The sequence below is a fragment of the Phoenix dactylifera genome, chromosome 8 (genome assembly GCF_051530095.1).
Source record: "Phoenix dactylifera cultivar Ajwa chromosome 8, Ajwa_hap1_PhDact_Kaust_v1.1, whole genome shotgun sequence".
Classification (NCBI taxonomy): domain Eukaryota; kingdom Viridiplantae; phylum Streptophyta; class Magnoliopsida; order Arecales; family Arecaceae; genus Phoenix; species Phoenix dactylifera.
This window is the reverse complement of record NC_143197.1, coordinates 10,769,627-10,788,968: the sequence shown is the minus strand read 5'-3', so window position 1 is coordinate 10,788,968 and position 19,342 is coordinate 10,769,627. Positions and strand designations below refer to the sequence as shown.

Sequence of the window (19,342 nt, the reverse complement as noted above, 5' to 3'; positions counted from 1 at the left end):
CGACAGTTCGATAATGAAACTGACTATATGGAGACACCTCGGACTCTTCTAGGACCTCCTTATACTGAGCTCCCATGGAATTCAAAGCAAACCTAGAGGAAAACATCAGAAGACCAACTAAGGAGCGCCAGATGGGCCAAACATCCTCGCCAATCCTCTGGTTGGAATTTCCGTCATCAAATGGATTAAAAAGCATTAGAGAATTTCCTCAACACACATAATCTCAATGCATCCCTGCTCTCAGATATCCTACAATGTCCAGCATCATTGGACTTTTCCTTCATATCCCATGTTCTAAAGGCAGGCAACCGACCGATGGTCTGGCAGATTCGAGTGTAACTGGGCAGCACAGAGTTTTGTTCAAGATCATCTCTACCTCAAGAAATAAGTCTGCTGGTGATAGCCGATGCAGCTGGAATAAGTTTCATTAGATGATATTTCGTTTTGTTGTCTCTTCCCTCTTTCTTTGACCCTCCCAGAAAACCCGAGAAAAAGCCCATGATTTTGAAAGTCAGTGCATCATTCAAAAAATTCAGCCAGAATGCTAGCCCTACGCTCCGAACAAACCAAGGATGAAGTCGCTCTACAAGCCAGAATGGTTGGTTGTATCATTTTCTGTACATCCATCCAATCGGATTCAAAAACTTGATTGGACTTGAAACTTTCCACTTCTTGAACATAGGAAATGTTAGGGCCAATTGCAAAAACCTTCATGAGAAGCTAGTTACAAGGTCAGAGAGAATTTTGGAGGAAACGGACTCTTTTGATTAAACATTTGGGAAGCCTATGTAAGTTTAATAATATCAATTATAACTAACATAAATTAGCAGTTTAGTACTTCTATAAGTGCCTCCAGGTGAGTCAAACGCGGCAGCATGCATCCTCCAAGCTTCCCAGAATAATTGATATTTCATACAGGCATGCTCGCACAGAAAAATGGCATCAAGCAAATCACTCTAGCTATACAGAATTTGGAATCATTTGATGCCAAATTTCATTCATCAAATCTAAAGCACGGTGAATTTTTTAAATCTGCCATGGTTAAAAAAGAATGAATAGTAATAATGATTATAGACCTGGTTAATATATACTCAAGCCATATAGACACAGGAAACAAATAAACTACCAAAATAAAATACAGTATATTACCAGGACATACTAAAATGTAGAAGAGGAAGGTCTGGGAAGAAACAAGCCTACAAGTATATTAAGATGCAGCAACAAGAAAACTGCATTTGGACTATCAGATTGCTGCTTCCCTTGCCACCTTAAGATCCTAGGGAGTAACATGGCTTCAAGGCAAATGTACAAGTTAGAAAGGCTCATGGATCTGAGAATTATGCCCAACCTCTCAAGCAGGATAACAAGAAACCTTTCACCGCATTTTCTCCTTCGAGTATCCCACAGATTATTGTCGGCAGCTACCTCAACAAAAAGGCAGACAAGAAAGCTTCCATCAAGAGTAGAAATTCACTCAGGCCAAGTATCTGTACAAGTTGGGGTTGTCCTTGTCTCTCTCTAGATAATCCCTGGTAATCAAATCTTCTATTCTTTTCTTTATTGCCCTGAAGTCAGGCTGCACACAGACCAAGTCAAATATTAACGATCACAAGATTAAGAACCATCAAAAGAGGAACCGCCCTGCTATCTATCAAGACAAAGTATGATTACCCGATTACTACAGCAATCAGGTTTCACCTTTAAATAATTGTCATTTAAGTCCTCATTCATCGTTTATCAATTAAATTGATTTAGTGAATCTAAAAGTCAAAACAAAAGGTATCGTTCATAATGAAGGATCATAATCATGAGAACACATTCCACATTGCGAAAGGCATCTATATCTTAATGAGATTCGACCGTACTCTTGAAGACAGTTATCGAAACATGTCGGCAAAAAGAAGATACCTTAAACATGCGATTAAGCTGCTCAACACATTCCATCACTAACTGCTGATGACCCAACGCTTTACGACTCTTCATTATGCGAACTATTGAGGCATCAATTGCATATCTTCTATCTTTGTCAACATCTTCAACTACCTTCTTCTTCTCATCCACTGGCGGGAGCGGTATCTGCAGATACAAGCCATCTCATCTCAAGCAACAGAGTAAGGCAAATGAAATAAACAGCAGCAATGTAACAAATATCAACTTTACCTTGATCCTTCTCATTTTATCCGTGAACTTGGAATTGAACTCAAAATAGTCAGTTGGAGAAATAGTTTTGGTATTTGGCTCCTTGTTAAGAATTTTGTATTTAGCACAGGAAAGTGAGTGGAGCAATCTGATTACATCATCATCCGTCAAGTTCAATTGTGACATGATTTCAGAATAACTCAGTCTATCAGATGCATTAAAAAGCAGCAAAGCTGAGGCCTGTAAAGCGGAGAGGCATGTAAGAACATTCTATATCAATCAGATATTCAATTATACGACAGCACAAAGGATTTAGAGGAGACCTGATAAGTTGTCACAATCAGCTCCATGGTTTTAGGTTCAAACTTTCCATTGATATTGCAGGTACCCAATGAATATATCCATGTAAGCTTCCGATGTTTGGTTTTTGTCTGATAAAATTCTTTGAAAACCTCTACGCACTTAACCTATACAGCATCCACCACAACAATAAAATCAGCATTGAAAAGCCTTATCTCAATGGGGAAAGAACAAAAAATTCCATCAAATTTTATTATAAACTTCCTAACAAAATGAGGTTGGTTGCTGGTACTGGCATCACAAAACCAAAGCATTACCCACTTAACCATAATGTATAGGAAAAGGAAAAAAAAACAATGAAAAACATATTATGTTTCTTACCATCTCAGCAGGAAGATTGAGGTCGAAGGATTTGTAACTTGGCCAGAATCCAGTAGTTAGAACGGTAACCGTTAAGTCAATTCCAGGATTCGCCTGAGGATTACTGTTAAGATACTCTTCAAAGCTCGATTGGTTTTCTCTTGCAAGTGTTAAATCAGTAACCTTTTAAAAAAATGAAAAAAAAATCAGAAAACATATTTATAGTCATAAGGTACTAATGCAACATACTGAAAGCAACTGACCATGCCCTCCATCTTTGAGGTGAACTGCCCACCACATTGCTGCTTCAGCTTTGTTAAGATACTCCTCTCATGGTCATCATTAGCACTTTTGTCAAAAAGCAGCCTTCGGGCAAGCTTTTTCCTGAAAATATTTTATAACAGAACTATTAACAAAATTAAGCAGTATGGAGGTTGAAACACCAATTAAACAAAAGTGCATATCAACTAGCTTAAAACATAAGATAATAGGCTAGGCAAGAATCTTCTACCTATAAAATTCAGCAAAAAGGTCCTTGTCACTTATATATGCGAGTAACTTCACAACCTGAGAAAAAATTTATCAATTCTTTAATAAGAGCCAGTCTCTAAGATCAATAGGCCTTAGTTATTAAAAACAGGAAAAAGTATCCAGCCGTAAAAAGGGAAGAAGTTGCCTTCTCAAGTGTCTCCTCAATAGCTTCATCACTCAGTTTCTCACTTCCACCTTTTTTAAGAATATTATCACAAAATGTAGCCAGAAGTTCAGCACTTGAGCTTCCTGCAACACCCTTGTTACAGAAAACCTCAAAGGCTTCTTTTAATGCCTGCCAAGAAATAGAAATATTAGATAACAAACATGAAATTGTAGCTCAAACAACAATCATTTTACGGCTCAACCTTATGAAAAAGGGAATGATTCTGGAAGCAGTCAGTCACGTATGCCAAGTACTTGTCATGCAGCTCAATAACTTTTCTCACAAAAACCTGAAGATCAAAATAAAAACTTCAGTACATTCGACTAAGTTATCTGATCCAGGTAATGTACAAGATATGGAATCTACCTGCTCTTGCAAACCAACTACATCTTTTTTTTCTGCCTGTAGAAAACATATCACTAATCAATCACACATTACAATCAGAAATTTGATGATGATATGCAAGACTAGGAAAGATACATAAATGGCTAGAAGATGATGAGCAAATTGACCCATTTGATTCAAAAGATGCTGCTAAAATATGGTTACTACAGACAAAGTATATCAAGCAATCAAGCATAAAATAAAAAGAAGTGAAAAGGCTATAATCTGATAACAAAGAGTAAATGACCTGCATGAAATATGAAATGCTACCAGTTGACTGATTATCTTTTTCCTGAGAGAGAGAGAGAGAGAGAGAGAAGGGGTGGAAAACCCAGCAGAACTATAACTACCCAGGTCCAGATTTTCAGGATGCACTGATAAGTGCTAAATAATGCATAAATTAACCCCTTTCTCATTGCACTTATCATTATTTTCATGCACATATTTTGTAAACTTAACCATAAAAAGATGTGTTCCCCTTCACCATTGTATTTTAATAAATTATCAGAAGTGATTCGAGTTTGATTGATTTTTTTGTCATATTAGTCGAGTCTAATGTATGCAGGTCGAATCGAACCCATTCCATCTTAGGCTAAGAACAAATTCAAGGTGAAAGGAGGACCAAGTCTAAGACTCCCTTCTCATCATGGAATCTTGGAGGCGTGCATGATCAAATTAAGAAAGGGTGGAGGTGAGATCCCATCTCTAAAAATGTAACGACCAGATTTGAAAATTATCAGCTTGTGCAAGTATTGGTATTCTGCTCGTAACTTTTGACATACATCTCTGATTAAGATGAAATTGGATCCATTGGAAAGCTAACTTAAAAAGGAACAAAAGTGTATCTCACGAAGATTTCAAAATTCGGACGTTGACTAGGTCAAAAGTGGACTGCAATCAGAGACATGAAATCAAGGGCGGATTCTAGGGTGATTCTATTCCAAATCAAACTCTGCTTCATGGATACATTGTATTAATTATTCTCCTTTTGTGAAGGACGAGGGAGCCACCCCCCCCCCCCCCCCCCCTTCCTCAGAATACTAGTAGCCAAATTAGGCGTAGACTCTTCTGATTTTTTGTCCAAATCAAGCCATGATCTCCAAAAAATACTATGCTGATTTTTCTCTCAAAAAATCAGTTGATTTCTTTCCACACCGGGCCAGCCCCCTATAAACTGAGGGGCGCAGAAGCAAGAAGGGGACGTCAGAGAGAGGAGGAAGAAAGAAGGAGAAGCCAGTCTTGATGGAAGAATCCCTCTGCGCTGCTGTTGTCCACATCTACATGGAGGGCTGATCTCTTCACTAGGGTAGGATGAAGCCCTAACAAAGGCAACAACGGTTTTGTATTTTTAATTTCTATTCTTGGAGTTGTATGAACTTCTTTGATCTTAAGAATATCTTTTTATCTCATATTTAAATTCTGTGATTTTAAGTATGATGTTTATACAACTGTTCTTCATAATCACTAAGTAAATAAAAGATAGTCCATAATTAAGGAAGATGCGGTGTGCTGCCACCTTAGATTAGGATAGACATCTCATACCAACTGAAGATGGATTATTCCTAAATTACTTTTATGGATTTCTATTTGAATGCTTATTAGGCTTGTAGCCAATTTGCATGTTAATCCAAGAACGAAGTAAAATATAATTAGTCATTGTTGCTATATTAGTGGTGAATTCCTTGCGCTAGGTTCTTCTAATCATATTATTTTCAAATTGCACTTCTTATTAGATTACTGTAGTTTAATCTTCTTCACAAACTCTTCTTTACATATTTTTAAGAAAACAACTGTTCGCCAATCCCTGTGGATCAATACCCGTAATTAGCCACTATCCTACAAAATACGTGCTATTACGTAGTCTTTAAAGTTGACTAACATGCACCACCCAGAAATAGAACCAGAAAGTTAGAGTTGCTTGAGAGGGGTGTTACCACCAGGGCAAGCCCTAGTTCACACAAGTCAACTAATTATTACAAAGAGGGTCTTCAACAAGACTGAGAACATTCTACGTCAGCAGGGTCTGCAGATCCCCAACAACTAAGAAGCACAAATCCAGTGCTGACATACAAATTGAACAGCAACAGCTAATAATGCAAATATGTTCTTTATTTATATTTAAAAATATACCTTTAAACATTTTTGTACACCATAATTCCTTCAGGTGTTACTCAGCCTATTTATTCAACATTATGAAATTAGTGAATTACCAGGCCATATGGAATGATTACGAGAACCAAGGTTTGGTGAACCAATACTATGTGTCATACCACTCACTAACCAGTACGATACGGTACCGGTTCATAAGATATTGATACTCGGTATGCTCTAGCATACTGGTTTAGTACCCGGACACTCTTTTTCGCTTTTTAAATTTTTCAGAGAATTATTTTAATATTTCTGGTTGTTAGAACAATATTGTTTTGATGCTATTTTATGTCAGATAGACCATATGATCAATGAATGAATACAATTGTAATATAATTAACATAGACATATATTCGATCTTGAAAATACAGATATCAAATTAATTTGAACTATAAAATATGCACCAATACAAAATATATACTGATTTGAACTACAGAATGCATACCCCAAATTTCACAAATTTTTGAACAATATTCTATTTATTCTTATATTTATTCCAGAAATATATTTTTAATCCAAAAAATTACAGGAACAACAAAAAAATTATGATTTCATCCTCAATGCACAAATCATTCTTCGACCTATAGTATTGCATGAAATCATGCCAAATTTTTAGCATCATTCCCCCTAATTTTCCCAAATTGTTTGCCTATTTTAGACAAGGGAAAAGGAAAAAAAGAGAGCAGCAGGAAGAATGGAGAGGATTATACCTGATTTTGCGGGACCTAGTCTCAAATCTGGCAAGAACTTCCACTTCCCTCTCCTTTTAGCCAGGATTTTTCATCTGGAAGAAGAGAAGCTGAGAAGGCATGGGCAGCCTTCTCTACCTCTCCCTAATAATTAGGGTGGTAAGGGGTTGAACAACCCCAAACTCGGCGGAACCAGGCAGTTTGTACCAACTAGTTTGACAAGAAGGCCGACCGTGACAATTGACACCTGACTTTATTGACACTTAGGATGGCCCAGCATCCCAATAATTCATCGGGATGTCAATTTTTCTCTCGTTTGTTGTTTTAGTGTTGCTTAGAGGCTTTCTAGGGTTTGATTAATCATAATCATATTTAATGATGCTTTTGAGGGGGTGGTTTGGTATTTGGTCTTAGCCCCCGGGATAAAGGCCACCCGATGCCAATCCATCCTCTAAGTACAAGGCATGACAAGAGAAAGGAGAAAGAGAGGAAGGAGAAAGAGCTTGAACATGGGCACCATAAATACCAAATCATTGCCAACTGTGGCACTAGCATCACAAACCCAAATCATGGGCTTAAAATCCATCCCTGATCCTAAATTATGACAACAAATACTAAAACCTTCTAAAATCCATCCCTCATCCTAAATTATGACAAACAAATACCAAAAACCCTCTAAGAAATAATTAGAAAAAGCAAACAACAATAAGAAACAAAGTTTCAACTCAACTAAGCCTTAGTCCTAGGCCAATTGGGGTTGGCTACATGAATCCTCTTCCTCTATTTTGATTTGTTTAGAACCATGCTGATAGATGTAGCGATATCAAGTACTTCCTTACTACATCCTGTATGATTTTTAGTCTACCTCTACCTCTCTTTTCTTCTATATGTATCAAATACTCCTTCGTACTGGTACATCCATCGGCCTATATTGTACATGTCCAAACCATCTAAGTCGTTCTTTTCTTAATTTGTCCTAAATTGATGCTACATCTAACTTTGTACAAATTACTTCATTTCTTATTCTATCTTTTCTTATATTACCTACCATATATCCATCTTAACATACTTATGTCGGCCATACTCATCTTGTGCACATGTTGTTCTCTAACTGCTCAATATTTTGTATCATAAAACATTGTTATAACTTAGAAGTATAGTTGTCCTATAAAACTTTTTCACCAACTTAGTAGATATCCTACGATCACATACTATCTCCATTTTAGCCTCCCTACTTTAATCCTACGTTAACATCCTCTGTAATTTTCCCTTATGAACAGTCAATCCTAAATACTGAAAACAATCACTCTTAAAAACTTTATGATCCTCAATTTTCACTCTACCTTCACCTCTATTTCTAATTTTACTAAAACTCCATTCCATATGTACCGTCTTTGCTCTACTTATCCTCAAATCTTTAGATTCCAATGTACTCCTTCATAATTCCAACTTATAATTAACTCCAACCTTATTTTCATCCATTAAGAGTTTAAGATTATATCATCTGCAAATAGCACGCACCAAAGAATATCATCCTGAATATGCTTAGAAAGCTCATTCATTACTAGCGTAAAAAAAGGTAAAGACTTAGAGCAGATCTTTGGTGCAAATCTATTGTGACTGAAAACTCACTAGTATTACTACCGATGGTTCTCACACTAGTAACAGCTCCATTATATGTATCCCTAATCACATTAATACAACTAATAGAAACTCCTTTCTTTGCCAACACTCACCATAAAACTTCTCTAAGAACTCTATTATAGGCTTTCTCTAAATCAATAAAAACCATATGAAATAAGAAACAAAGAAACTGAAAAAAAATTAAAAAAAAAACATCCTAAGGAATCACCAAGATCCCAACCTGTTCCAAGTGTCAAGATGGCAACCACCGAGTACCATCCTAACCTGATTCTTGACAATACCAAGTTCAGGTGTAGGAGTTATAACCTAGATGGTAACAACCTTTTCGACAGATAAACCAACTATCTATTTTATCTTTAGACAAATTTTTGAAAAAATAATGAAAGGATAGTGCATCTTCACAATGCAAACTGTGATTAGCATGATTTTTTTTGTGTGTGTCTATTTATGTTAACTGTCTTGAACCAAACTTCATAGCACATTATTTGAAAAAACATTTTGATCATATATAACAAGAATTAAGTAATGTAGCCTAAGTCAACTTAAGCAACATGCAGAGTCCTCTTTTGACCTTGAAGATGTGAAAACAGCTAAACATAAGCAAACCACCCCCAACAACCACCACTACCACGCATCTCCCTTAAAAAAGCAAATATGATAAGGCTGAATACATGTGCAAAGGTAGGAAGATCTAGAAACAATTTTATTTATCAGCAAAAGCAACACTATAAATAACCTATTAACAATAAATAGCATTATTGGGGTCCTCTAAAGAGCACATGCATAACAACCAATTTAGACATGAAAGCAATTTATTCTGATCATGTCTCATCAAATGACAAAACAAGTTCATGAGGTTGATTTCTAACCAAAACGAAAACATCACTCTCCTTCGACGGATGGTTCTCTCAAAAGCATTCACAAGCTAACATCAATCACCCCTTGGAAAGATGTATGCCATCTCATTCAGTATTCACTACTAATCAAGGTTCTCAAAACTAACATGAGCCGCCCAATTCAGGGCATACTATACTAAATCAGTGCAAAACTAGGTTTGTAAGGAGGTCAGTTTGAGACACGGTAGGATCTGATCTGAACGATTCGAACCAAATGGCACCACTCAATTCCGCTCAATTCAACTCAGTGTGGACCAGCATCTGTTGGTTCCAAGTTAATAGTTGAAGAGGGAGAGGAGAACGGGTCTTCTCGCCCACTTTTGCCTCTACTTTTCAACTTCAGAAAGCTTGGGAGTGTGGGGGAGCGAGGAAAGAAAGGGGAGGAGGGACTTTGCAGATCGAAAGCTCAGATCAAAGGAAAAGGTAAAATCTACTTCCCACTCTTCACTCCTGATTTTTTTCCTTTTAAGCCTAAAATAGGCCAAAAGTTAAAAAAGGGGAGACCATGTCAAATTTTATTTATCTTGGCATGATTTCATGATATGTTGTAGATGTAAGGGCAATCTATATATTGAAAAAGATATCATGTTTTATCTTAATCATATAATTTTCTAGATTAAATAAATATTGTTTACTTTAAAAAATAAAAAATAATATTGGAAAATTAAAATAATGGTAACATATTTGGCGGTGTGCGTGTTACTTGCTAATTGCTATACATTTTTGGACAATAATTTTGTTTAAATTTGGTTATAGCAACCCGAATCTCAGCCCAAATTCAAATAAATTTGAAAAGTGGCAATTAAGACATACCTGTGAGCCAAAATAAAATACATGTAGTACTCCTACAAGGATTCTATTTTAATCCAGATTAAAATTATTTTTTTAGATATTCTATAATATAATATTAATTTCTAATTAAAATTTAATTAAAAAAACTTAAAAATAGAAAATGTTAAAAATTAATATTCAGTATAGATAATTTAGAAATACTTCCAAAGTAATTCAAGCATTTTTGGTATTACTATATAAGTTTTTATGTGTTTAGTAACTTAAAAATTATTAATTCAATTAAATTAATGAAAAATATGGACTTGTGCGTTAGTAATTGGGACATATTTTTTAGGACATGGATATTTTTTATATTATTTTATAAATTATTACATGCATTAAGTAAAATTAAACTACAAAGTCATTAATATGTCTAAATATGTAATTTAGAGTAATGGATGAGGTAGTCTATAAAATGCAGTCATCAAATTTGCAAAAAATGGATTCAAAAAGAAGGATAATGACATCGACATTGGTTTGTGAGCACAGTGTAATGATCCCGAGCCAGCATCTAATGACCTACAATGTTGACATTGGTTTGTAAGCAATGCCTAGTACAATGACTAGTATTTTGGTGATCCTTGGCCATTCTATCTAATTTTTCTTATACTAGTATTTTGATGTGAGGACCCGTGCTTGCGTGTGCACGGTCCTACATCAATTACGTGTTGGGGGGATATTGAGTATTTATACAAGATCGAGCAAGCCAAATAATACATTCCAACTAACTTTTTTGGATGAGGTCTAGTTGTTTATAAATGATATTAGAGCGGACCCAGCCCAAGACCCATGTGGACCAAGGGACACTATAGTGCATACCTTTTGTGATTGGATTTGTGATATTAGATTTGAACTCTTAGCCCGACGAGGATATCAGGGCTTAAATGGAGAAAGTATGTGAGGATCCATGAGTGTGTGTTTAGTCTCACAACTGTTATACACTAGGTAGATCTAATACCTTCCAGATAGCTTTTTGGATGAGATCCTAGGTAGTTACAAGACCGCCCATCAAAATAAACTGGGGCAAAGAAACGGGATTAGGGTCTTAGTTACAATGTGTAAGTTTACTATTAAAGAGATTAGCAAGCTCTGTCCAAAATCTTTATGTAAACTATGGAAGTTACCTATAGATTTCAGAGATTTGGTATGAGTACGGAATGAAAAAGATATTGAAAATTCCCATAATCCATCAGCAAAAGAAGTATCCACTTATGACCCTGGTAACATAGTGCGAGAATTTTATGCTTAAATTAGTCTCCACTATCCAAGAGTAATTTTCTAAATATCCTAGTATGTGATCTCTGAATAAAGCATGCTATTGCAATATGTTTGCAAAAGCATGTTATGGAATTTACCAGAACATGAAAAAAGTTTGTTTTGAGAACAAAAAAGACTTGGTACAGTGAGAAATGGATTTAATGGAACAATTTTCACCTTCTTATTACTTGCAGCATCTTCTGCCTGTTTTACCAATGCTGTGCCTTCAGCAGTAATATGCTGAATCAATGAAAATCAAGTGAAACAAAAAGGTCAGATAAGCTCCCAATTAAATAGTTGATGGAGCATATTGTAGGACTTTCCTAACCTGTTTAAAAATCTGAGAAACAGGGTCTAGTCCACGAGGAATTCTGCAGAACAGTCTATACATCCTTGATAGATCATCCACCTAATTAGCATATAATGAAAAGAAATCTTGGTTGTCAGATAACAGTAAAAAACAGTAACTTCATGCCAAAGAACAGAAGTTATGTGTGTCCTGAGCATAAACCTTGTCATCCCGAAGCAAGGCGTGGCATCCAGAGTGTTCCTTTTCAAGAAGTTGGCTTGCATATACAAAGAGTAGCTCATGTTGCACTTTCTACCAACATAACAATCAAGACAACCACAACAAGTTAAATTTAAGAATTTGATTTTAATGTCATACATCATTCTAGTTTTGAAAACTCAGACATATAATGGGACACAAGGCGTCATTATAAGACCAATTACCAAAGGTTTGAAATTATAATGACACATCACAAATTACAAGCAAAGCACGAACCAACCTCCAACAACTTCTGTTCACTGCTTGAATGCAAGTAATGAGAAACTCTATCTTTCTCTCGTTTTAAGCATTCCTCAGCCTAAAAATAACCAGAAAGTCTCAGCAATCACGCTCAAAGACAAACTGCATGAATTTATTGAACCAAATTTCATTAAACCTTTAACATGTAATCTGGACATGAATCCTCTAAAATCCAGTTTGAAGCCTTCCGAGAATAATATGCAGCAGTGTCCTTGAGCATGGCAGCTTCAAAGTCATTTTCATAACACTCCATGCTCCCTAACCCAATTTCAACAAAAATATCCAGGACATTCTTCAACAAGGCTCTATCTATCTGCTCCCCTTCCCGCTCTTGATCAATCTGTTAAAGAAGTTGACAAGTCTAACATAATAAAAAGCAGGAATCCAATACATGCTGGGAAATACCATATCCACATACCAAAGAGATCACAGCATCTCTCACTTTGCCATTAATCTCACTATAGACCTGAAATCGAAAGACAACGCCAATCAAAAGTGATTCCAAGAAGCATAACAACCTTCCAGATTTCAATCAAAGAAAGCTTGACAAAGTAAAAATCGTCATTGATGACTATAGACTATACACAAATTGTATGCCTAATTTAATAGGCATCTGCAATTTGATCTTCAAACACAAAAATTATGACAAAAAGCTACGATGATAATGTACCAGATTGCGGAAGCAAGTAAGTCCAACTTCATTAAGTGAAGGAAGCGACCTCCGAGCAATGAAATAGCGATCAAGATAGTGAAAAAAACGTGAAAGCCATCTAACCATAACTTTGTGATTCGACCATCTTTTCACTAGTTCCCTCAACATAAATTCATCATGCTTCTCTGTTAAAGATGGCAATACCTGAGTGAGAACAGAAAAGTTGATTGTAAAAGGATGACACATTGACAATGTTAGTAAATAGATAACTGATTACTTCGAAAAATAAAAGATCTAACTAATGAGCCTTAGGAATGGGGAAAGGCCTGCATATTAAAAATAAAAGAAATGACAATCAGAGTTCGATCCCATCCTGATTTTTATGGTTTAAAGACTAATTTGCCGGTGCACTCATGAACGACAATCGATTCACCTTTATTGGAAAAGAACAACCCTTCATTAGTATGATACAGACACAAACTAAAACATATATATATATATATATATATATGTATGTATATGTATTTATATATATGTATTTATATACGTGTGTATATATATGTATGTGTATTTATATATGTGTGTATATATATGTATGTGTATTTATATATGTGTGTGTGTGCGTATATATATATAGTGGAGAAACTGACCAAATTACCCAAAATACTCCAAACCTATCAAAAAAAATTACAAGTCAGATACTGAATCCTACAGTATTTTAACAATTATCTGTAAACAATTACTCAAACCATACATTGATGCATTGAGTACCAGTGTCATGCTGGCAAGGCAATGGTACAGTATGTCCCATGCAGTGCTTGGCACATGCTAGCATGGCTGCACAATGTAGACTAAAGCCAGTACCATGTCAATGCCCCATGTCTTTTTCTTTAACTGCAATGTCAATAAGGCACAGGCATGATACGTATGGTGCCGTGCCATATCATGTGCGCTGATTGGCATCTGAGTCCCTCATTCCAGTTATTTCCCATGCACAACTCAGATGTGCGAAGCTATGAGCCATTCCCCACTTTCTTCCTCAAATTTGTCTTACATCATCCTTTCTTACCATCAACATGATACTGTGATTTAAGCTTTGAGAAATCAATTAAAGATATATGAATTCTCTCAACTATTCCTGAACCTTTCCAATATGAGAGAAAATAGCATTGCATACTTAAAGAGGGTATATTGGTAAATCAAGTCACAGAAAACTCATTTTAAGTTTCAACATTATTAAAGTTTCTTCACATAATTCACATATAAGACAAATTCACAAAACATGAAACATTGGCCACATGGTATACAAATTGTAAAATTTCTCATAAAACTTCTAATCATCCATTCATTAAGATGCTCCAATATCATTCATTATGGTAATACCCTTCAGCAGTGTTACCAACCTGTATAGATCGATGCCGGTGCGTACTGACTATACCGTACCAATACCAAACTGGTATGTAGTACAGAAAGCGTACTGAGTGTCATTATGTTGAACCGACCCCTATATTGGGTGTATCAACATTGTACCATGATGGTACTAGTAAGCGATCTGGTACCGAGATGGCAAATCTTGGTTACTGGCACTTCAAATTTTAAGTTTTTAACATGTTGGTCACTTGGACATAGGGACACTTCACATCACTTCTTGAAACACTTTAAAACACTCCTTGACACCACCATCAAATCATAATGTCATTGTCCTTATGTGTGTACTTTTGGCACTATTCTATGTAAGTTATCAAGTTTAACATAATAATTACCAGCCATTTTATCAAATTTTATTAACATAAGAAACATTGCTCATTATTCATTATGTGCATACATCAATACATATTTCCACACTCATATATATACCTATATGATATAGACATGTTTCTGTGTCTTATTTTTTGAAAATCCTTACGTAAGACACTTGGACACCTAACAGTTGATAGCCTTGTCCCATGTCGAAGCCACATTACCATTACAAATTAATATATGGACCAAGATATTGACCTATACAAAAAAAAAAAAGATTCCAATAACAAAATTTACTAATCTTACTGAAAATGGGTTATGCCTACCAACTCTTTTCCAATTTAAAAGGAAAAAAAGTAACATGTACTTCGTGACCCAAGCAGCTTACACCAGCATGTTCTGCATCAAGTTTGTATACTAACTCATTGCATAATGCCCTTTTTAGCACAACTATGTGTGATCATTGACAGCTTAAAGTATATAATGGCAACCAAAAAACCAGGTCAATGGTAGTCTCAGATATCAAAACCAGATAGGAAACAATCCACGACAACTAAGAATAGTGTAGCCTAGACAGGCTTAACCTAAACTAGGGCATAAACTGACATTGTAAACATTAGCAGCTAAATCACCAAAAGCACAGGAAAAAGAAATACACCAATACTTCATATTAGAAACTCTAATATTAATTTCCATCAAAACATGCCAGCAATTCAGATTTGGAAATGGAATTAAAAAAATCAAAATAAGAAACATTTATTGATGGCTCATTCATAACTTATCAGATTAAAAAGCAAGAGAAAAGAAAAACATACAGACAATAACGAATCATCATTTGTATTTCATCATTTCTATAAATGCTGAGTCTTATATATACATGCATATGAGAAAGAAATTGTCCTCACCGTCAAATTGATATACTCTTCGAATGACTCCCGGTATTTGTCATACAGCTGCTGCGAGTAATCATGGGGTGGTTTCTGAGTGCACATATTATAGATGGTTCTGGTCCAACAGTTAAGGCAACAAACGCATCGAAACCAAAATAAAGTAAAATGACCAAGCCTCGAAGCAGCATTAATAAAAGCAGAGGAAGGATACGTGTAGAGCATCATATAGTCCTCCGAGCTGAATTGCGTCTCAGGGATCCCTTCTAAGATGTTCTTCAACTTTGTTATGCCCTTCTGCATGAAATCCCAACCCTGCTCCAAATCTATAGTCTTTCTTTCATGCATCGCCATACTTTCCGACTACGAGCCCTCCTCCCCGGGCCGAGCCCTACACAGCTGAGACAACCCCAATAATCCACTTACATATGAGATATATTCGATTCCCAGACCCAAATCAACGCCTAGGGCAGCATTAAAACAGCCCGAAATCAAACCCTAACCCTAATTCCGAGTGTTGATCCGAACAGAAACATGAAAAAAAACCCGAGACATCGATCCAGAAACCGAATTCCAAGTCATGCCCGAACAAATAATTGAAACCAAAGGAGAAGAAGAAATTGAGAGCAGAATGGATAGAAATCCAAGGCATATACCTGATTTCGGAGATGGCAGAGGAAGGAGGAGACGGATTGGAGCGAAACCCGGCGACGCAGAAACCTAACCCCAACACTAGAAATAGGAGGGGATGGAGGAGAGGACGAGAGAGGAGGGCGCGCAAGGTCGACGCTGGTGCTGATGACGATCATAAAAAGGAGAGATCTCGGAGAACAACGGAAAATTAGATTGGTCATTTAGAAAATTTGGATTTACGGAACTCACACGAAGTTTTATGATCTGGATTGTGTGATTTAGAATGGAGGGTTTGATGATGGGCCGAGATGGGTCCACTGATTGGACGGTCTTAATTGAAGGACCATGCGCGTGGCCCAAACTAATATCTATTTGATACCATTGCCCTCATTTAAGATGGGTTATTAATGTATAAGTTGTAATTCAGTAATTCTGTTTAAGAAAAAAAATCGAAAAGAGTTAAGATTGTATATTGGCTCAATTATAGTGTAGCCTTTACAACCAATCTATTAGAGTTAAGATGGCATATCTTTTTCATCCACAATTATAACTGGGGCTCTTTATTAACGAAATAGCATGATTGGCTTATAATAACATAATCGAACCAAAATTATTATTAATTGCCATGATGCTTATAATAATATTTATTTGCTATAAAATAAAATTATAAAATCATAAAATTTATGATGGCTAATAATGGATGGTTGTTTATCCAAATTGCTATAAAGTTAATAAAGAAGATGATTCTAATTGATGACTAAATAAAAAATTTTATTTTGCCTTGAAAAATTAAAATATTTTACTTTTATAAATATTTGAAATATGATATGTGATGTAAAGCATTTATGTTATATGATGACTATTATAACAAAAAAATGGTCATGATGCAACTCCATTGGACGACAAACTTAAGATTTGAACCTTGATTTTGCGGAACTACTCTGGGCGTGTAGGATTTGGAAGGTGCCTCTTGATCTCGGCCTTTCTTCAAGAAAAACTGAATCTCGGCCCTTCTTCAAGAAAAGCTGTATTAATTTTTGATTTCTAAATATCCATAAATTTTTTAAATTATAAAATTGTAAAAATATGTTTTGCCCCTCTGATTTGTAATTTTATTAACAAAACTATGAAATTTAAAAATGTTTTTTAAAAAAACCTTTTCTTTTTGTGCACATCACACCTTATAAGATGAAGAACCTAGTCTCGAGCTTGAATTATGAAACTTCTATCTTGAGATAGAATTCGAGCTTATTGTATAAAAGAAGCAGATGAGCATGAGAACTCAGAGCTGAACTCCTAGAAGTCTTAGAATGATGGGAAAAGACAATTGTCTACTCATGAAGCCATAGAAACTATGAACCATAGAACTCCTGGTGACTCGAAGATGACTCAGATCGGAACCTCACTCTTTCCTAAAATACAACAAAATCTTATTAGAGTTCTTGCGAACCAATATTGACGTCTTTGCTTGGTCATGTCCTAACATGCTAGGATTAGACACAAATATGGTGGTCCATCATTTTCCAATCAAGCCTAGAGCTAGGCCAGTTGAACAAAAATTAAGAATCATGGGATTAGAAATTGCCCAATAGAAAAAGAAAAAGGTGAATAAGCAGTATATATTGGATTTGTGAAAGTCATTAATTATTCCAAGCGGCTAGCCAATATAGTCTCCATACCTAAGAAGAATGGGATAATTAGAATGCATGCAGACTACAAAGATGTGATAAAGTTAACCCCAAAGATAGATTTTTCTCTCTCTGTGATAGACATTCTTGTTCATACTACAACCGATCATGAGATAGTCTTTTATGGATGAATTCTCTAGCTACAATCAGATTAGAAATGCCAAAGAAAGATATGAAGAAGACTTTATTCACTAGTTCCTAGATTGTCTTTTGCTTTAGAGTTATGCTTTTGGGTTGAAAAATGCAGAACCACTTATCAAAGAGTAATGATCGCACTTTTCCATGATATGATGCACAAGGAGATTATGGTCCATGTAGATAACATGATCACCAAGTCTAGAATAACCAAGAAATATTTTATGCACCTTGAAAAGCACTTCAAGCAACTTCACATGTATAAGCTCCAACTCAACTAAACCAATGCATGTTCCGCACTAATTTAGGACAGGTTCATTGTTAGCCATCAAGGTATTGAAGTTGATCCAACAAAAATAAGGTGATCATCAATATGCCACCACAATAGATAAAGAAAAAGATTGTAAGCTTCTTAGAAAGGATCTAGTATATTAGCAAATTTATTGCGCAGTTGACATCTATTTGTAAGTGAATATTTAAACTATTTAAAGAAAAAAATATCCATAGTTTGGAATGACGAGTGTTAGTGAGCATTTGACAAGATTAGATCTACTTTCACAATCCTAGCACTCTAAAAAAATATAATCCAAGGAAACATACTCTCCTCCATCTCCAAATTTATGCCACCTCACAAATCTCCTTCAAATCAAATTACTCATATGATCCACTCAAGTCCCCTCGCTTAATCCTTAGATTTAGGTCAAAATCACTCCTACTAAATCCTACTTCTGAGATCGCTCACCTCTCCCTATAGTTGCCCCCTCTCCTTCCCTAAAAATGACAAGAAATCTATAGAAGAAATTTATAAAAAAATAGAAAAAAAAACACTTAGAATTAGGTTAAAAATTGAAAAATTCTAAGAAAACTCTACCTCTTTTGAGCCTCTCCAAATCCTTTCCTGCTTTCTCCTTCTCTCCATACTATGAGTCTTAAAGTCTAATCCACCACTAGCCACTCATCAAGGAAGAAAATAGTTTCAAAGTATCATCGAGCCCCTAAATCCCTCCCTCCTCTCTCTCATACTTTCTATTTTTCTTTCATTTACCATGCATGCATCAACACTATGGATGCATAAGAAAACAAATCTCCTTTTAGTACTACCTTATTGGAGGTTGGTGGGGGTGTGCCTATAGCCTGTCCTTCCGCATTATTAAACTAGATGCTTAGCTATCGACTTTATCCAATTAATTAGATCTAAGCATCTTGGGTAAAGTGCGACTCCAAATCAAACCCTAGGTCTAGGGAGCCCCACCTACCTCCAATGGATATTTGGCAATAATCTTGCATGTTGTCTTTCTTCAAGGCTTCACATGCATATCGAGAAGGAAATTATATAGTAGATTCTATAGCTAGTCATGCTGCTAGGATGGGAGACAACTTCATCTGGGATGACCACTATAGCTTTATAAGGGAGCTGGAGGGCTCTATGGGCTATACTTTCTTAATGTGCTAAT

General features: G+C 35.7%; 1 protein-coding gene across 4 annotated transcripts; it reads right to left on the bottom strand.

The window, feature by feature from the left end:
* Nucleotides 1-963: 963 nt before the first annotated feature.
* LOC103716049 (cullin-1) lies at nt 964-18,677 on the bottom strand. Of its 4 annotated transcripts, none has more exons than XM_008803897.5 (20): nt 16,089-18,677; nt 15,647-15,831; nt 15,451-15,550; nt 12,824-13,009; nt 12,572-12,619; nt 12,290-12,493; nt 12,134-12,211; nt 11,857-11,946; nt 11,674-11,754; nt 11,523-11,585; nt 3,863-3,898; nt 3,699-3,785; nt 3,476-3,625; nt 3,311-3,366; nt 3,063-3,183; nt 2,821-2,982; nt 2,463-2,606; nt 2,161-2,379; nt 1,909-2,076; nt 964-1,576 (listed from the first exon to the last, which is right to left on the bottom strand). In XM_008803897.5, exons 2-20 carry the CDS (start codon nt 15,784-15,786, stop codon nt 1,475-1,477), a joined length of 2,235 nt encoding a protein of 744 aa, XP_008802119.1. In that variant the 5' UTR covers nt 15,787-15,831; nt 16,089-18,677; the 3' UTR covers nt 964-1,474. The 4 variants fall into 4 exon arrangements, with proteins under 4 accessions (XP_008802119.1, XP_088558897.1, XP_088558895.1 ...); XM_088702771.1 differs by having other exon boundaries at nt 15,647-15,823; nt 16,089-16,314; XM_088702769.1 differs by having other exon boundaries at nt 15,451-15,831; nt 16,089-16,231.
* Nucleotides 18,678-19,342: the final 665 nt, after the last annotated feature.

Coding starts and splice junctions, on each gene's coding strand:
- LOC103716049 (XM_088702769.1), bottom strand. CDS start 15,786: ATGGCGATGCATGAAAGAAAGACTATAGATTTGGAGCAGGGTTGGGAT. Junction 3,899..11,522: donor ATGCTGCAAGTAATAAGAAG/GTGAAAATTGTT, acceptor TGTTTTCTACAG/GCAGAAAAAAAAGATGTAGT. Junction 2,983..3,062: donor CCTCAAAGATGGAGGGCATG/GTCAGTTGCTTT, acceptor TTTTTTTAAAAG/GTTACTGATTTAACACTTGC.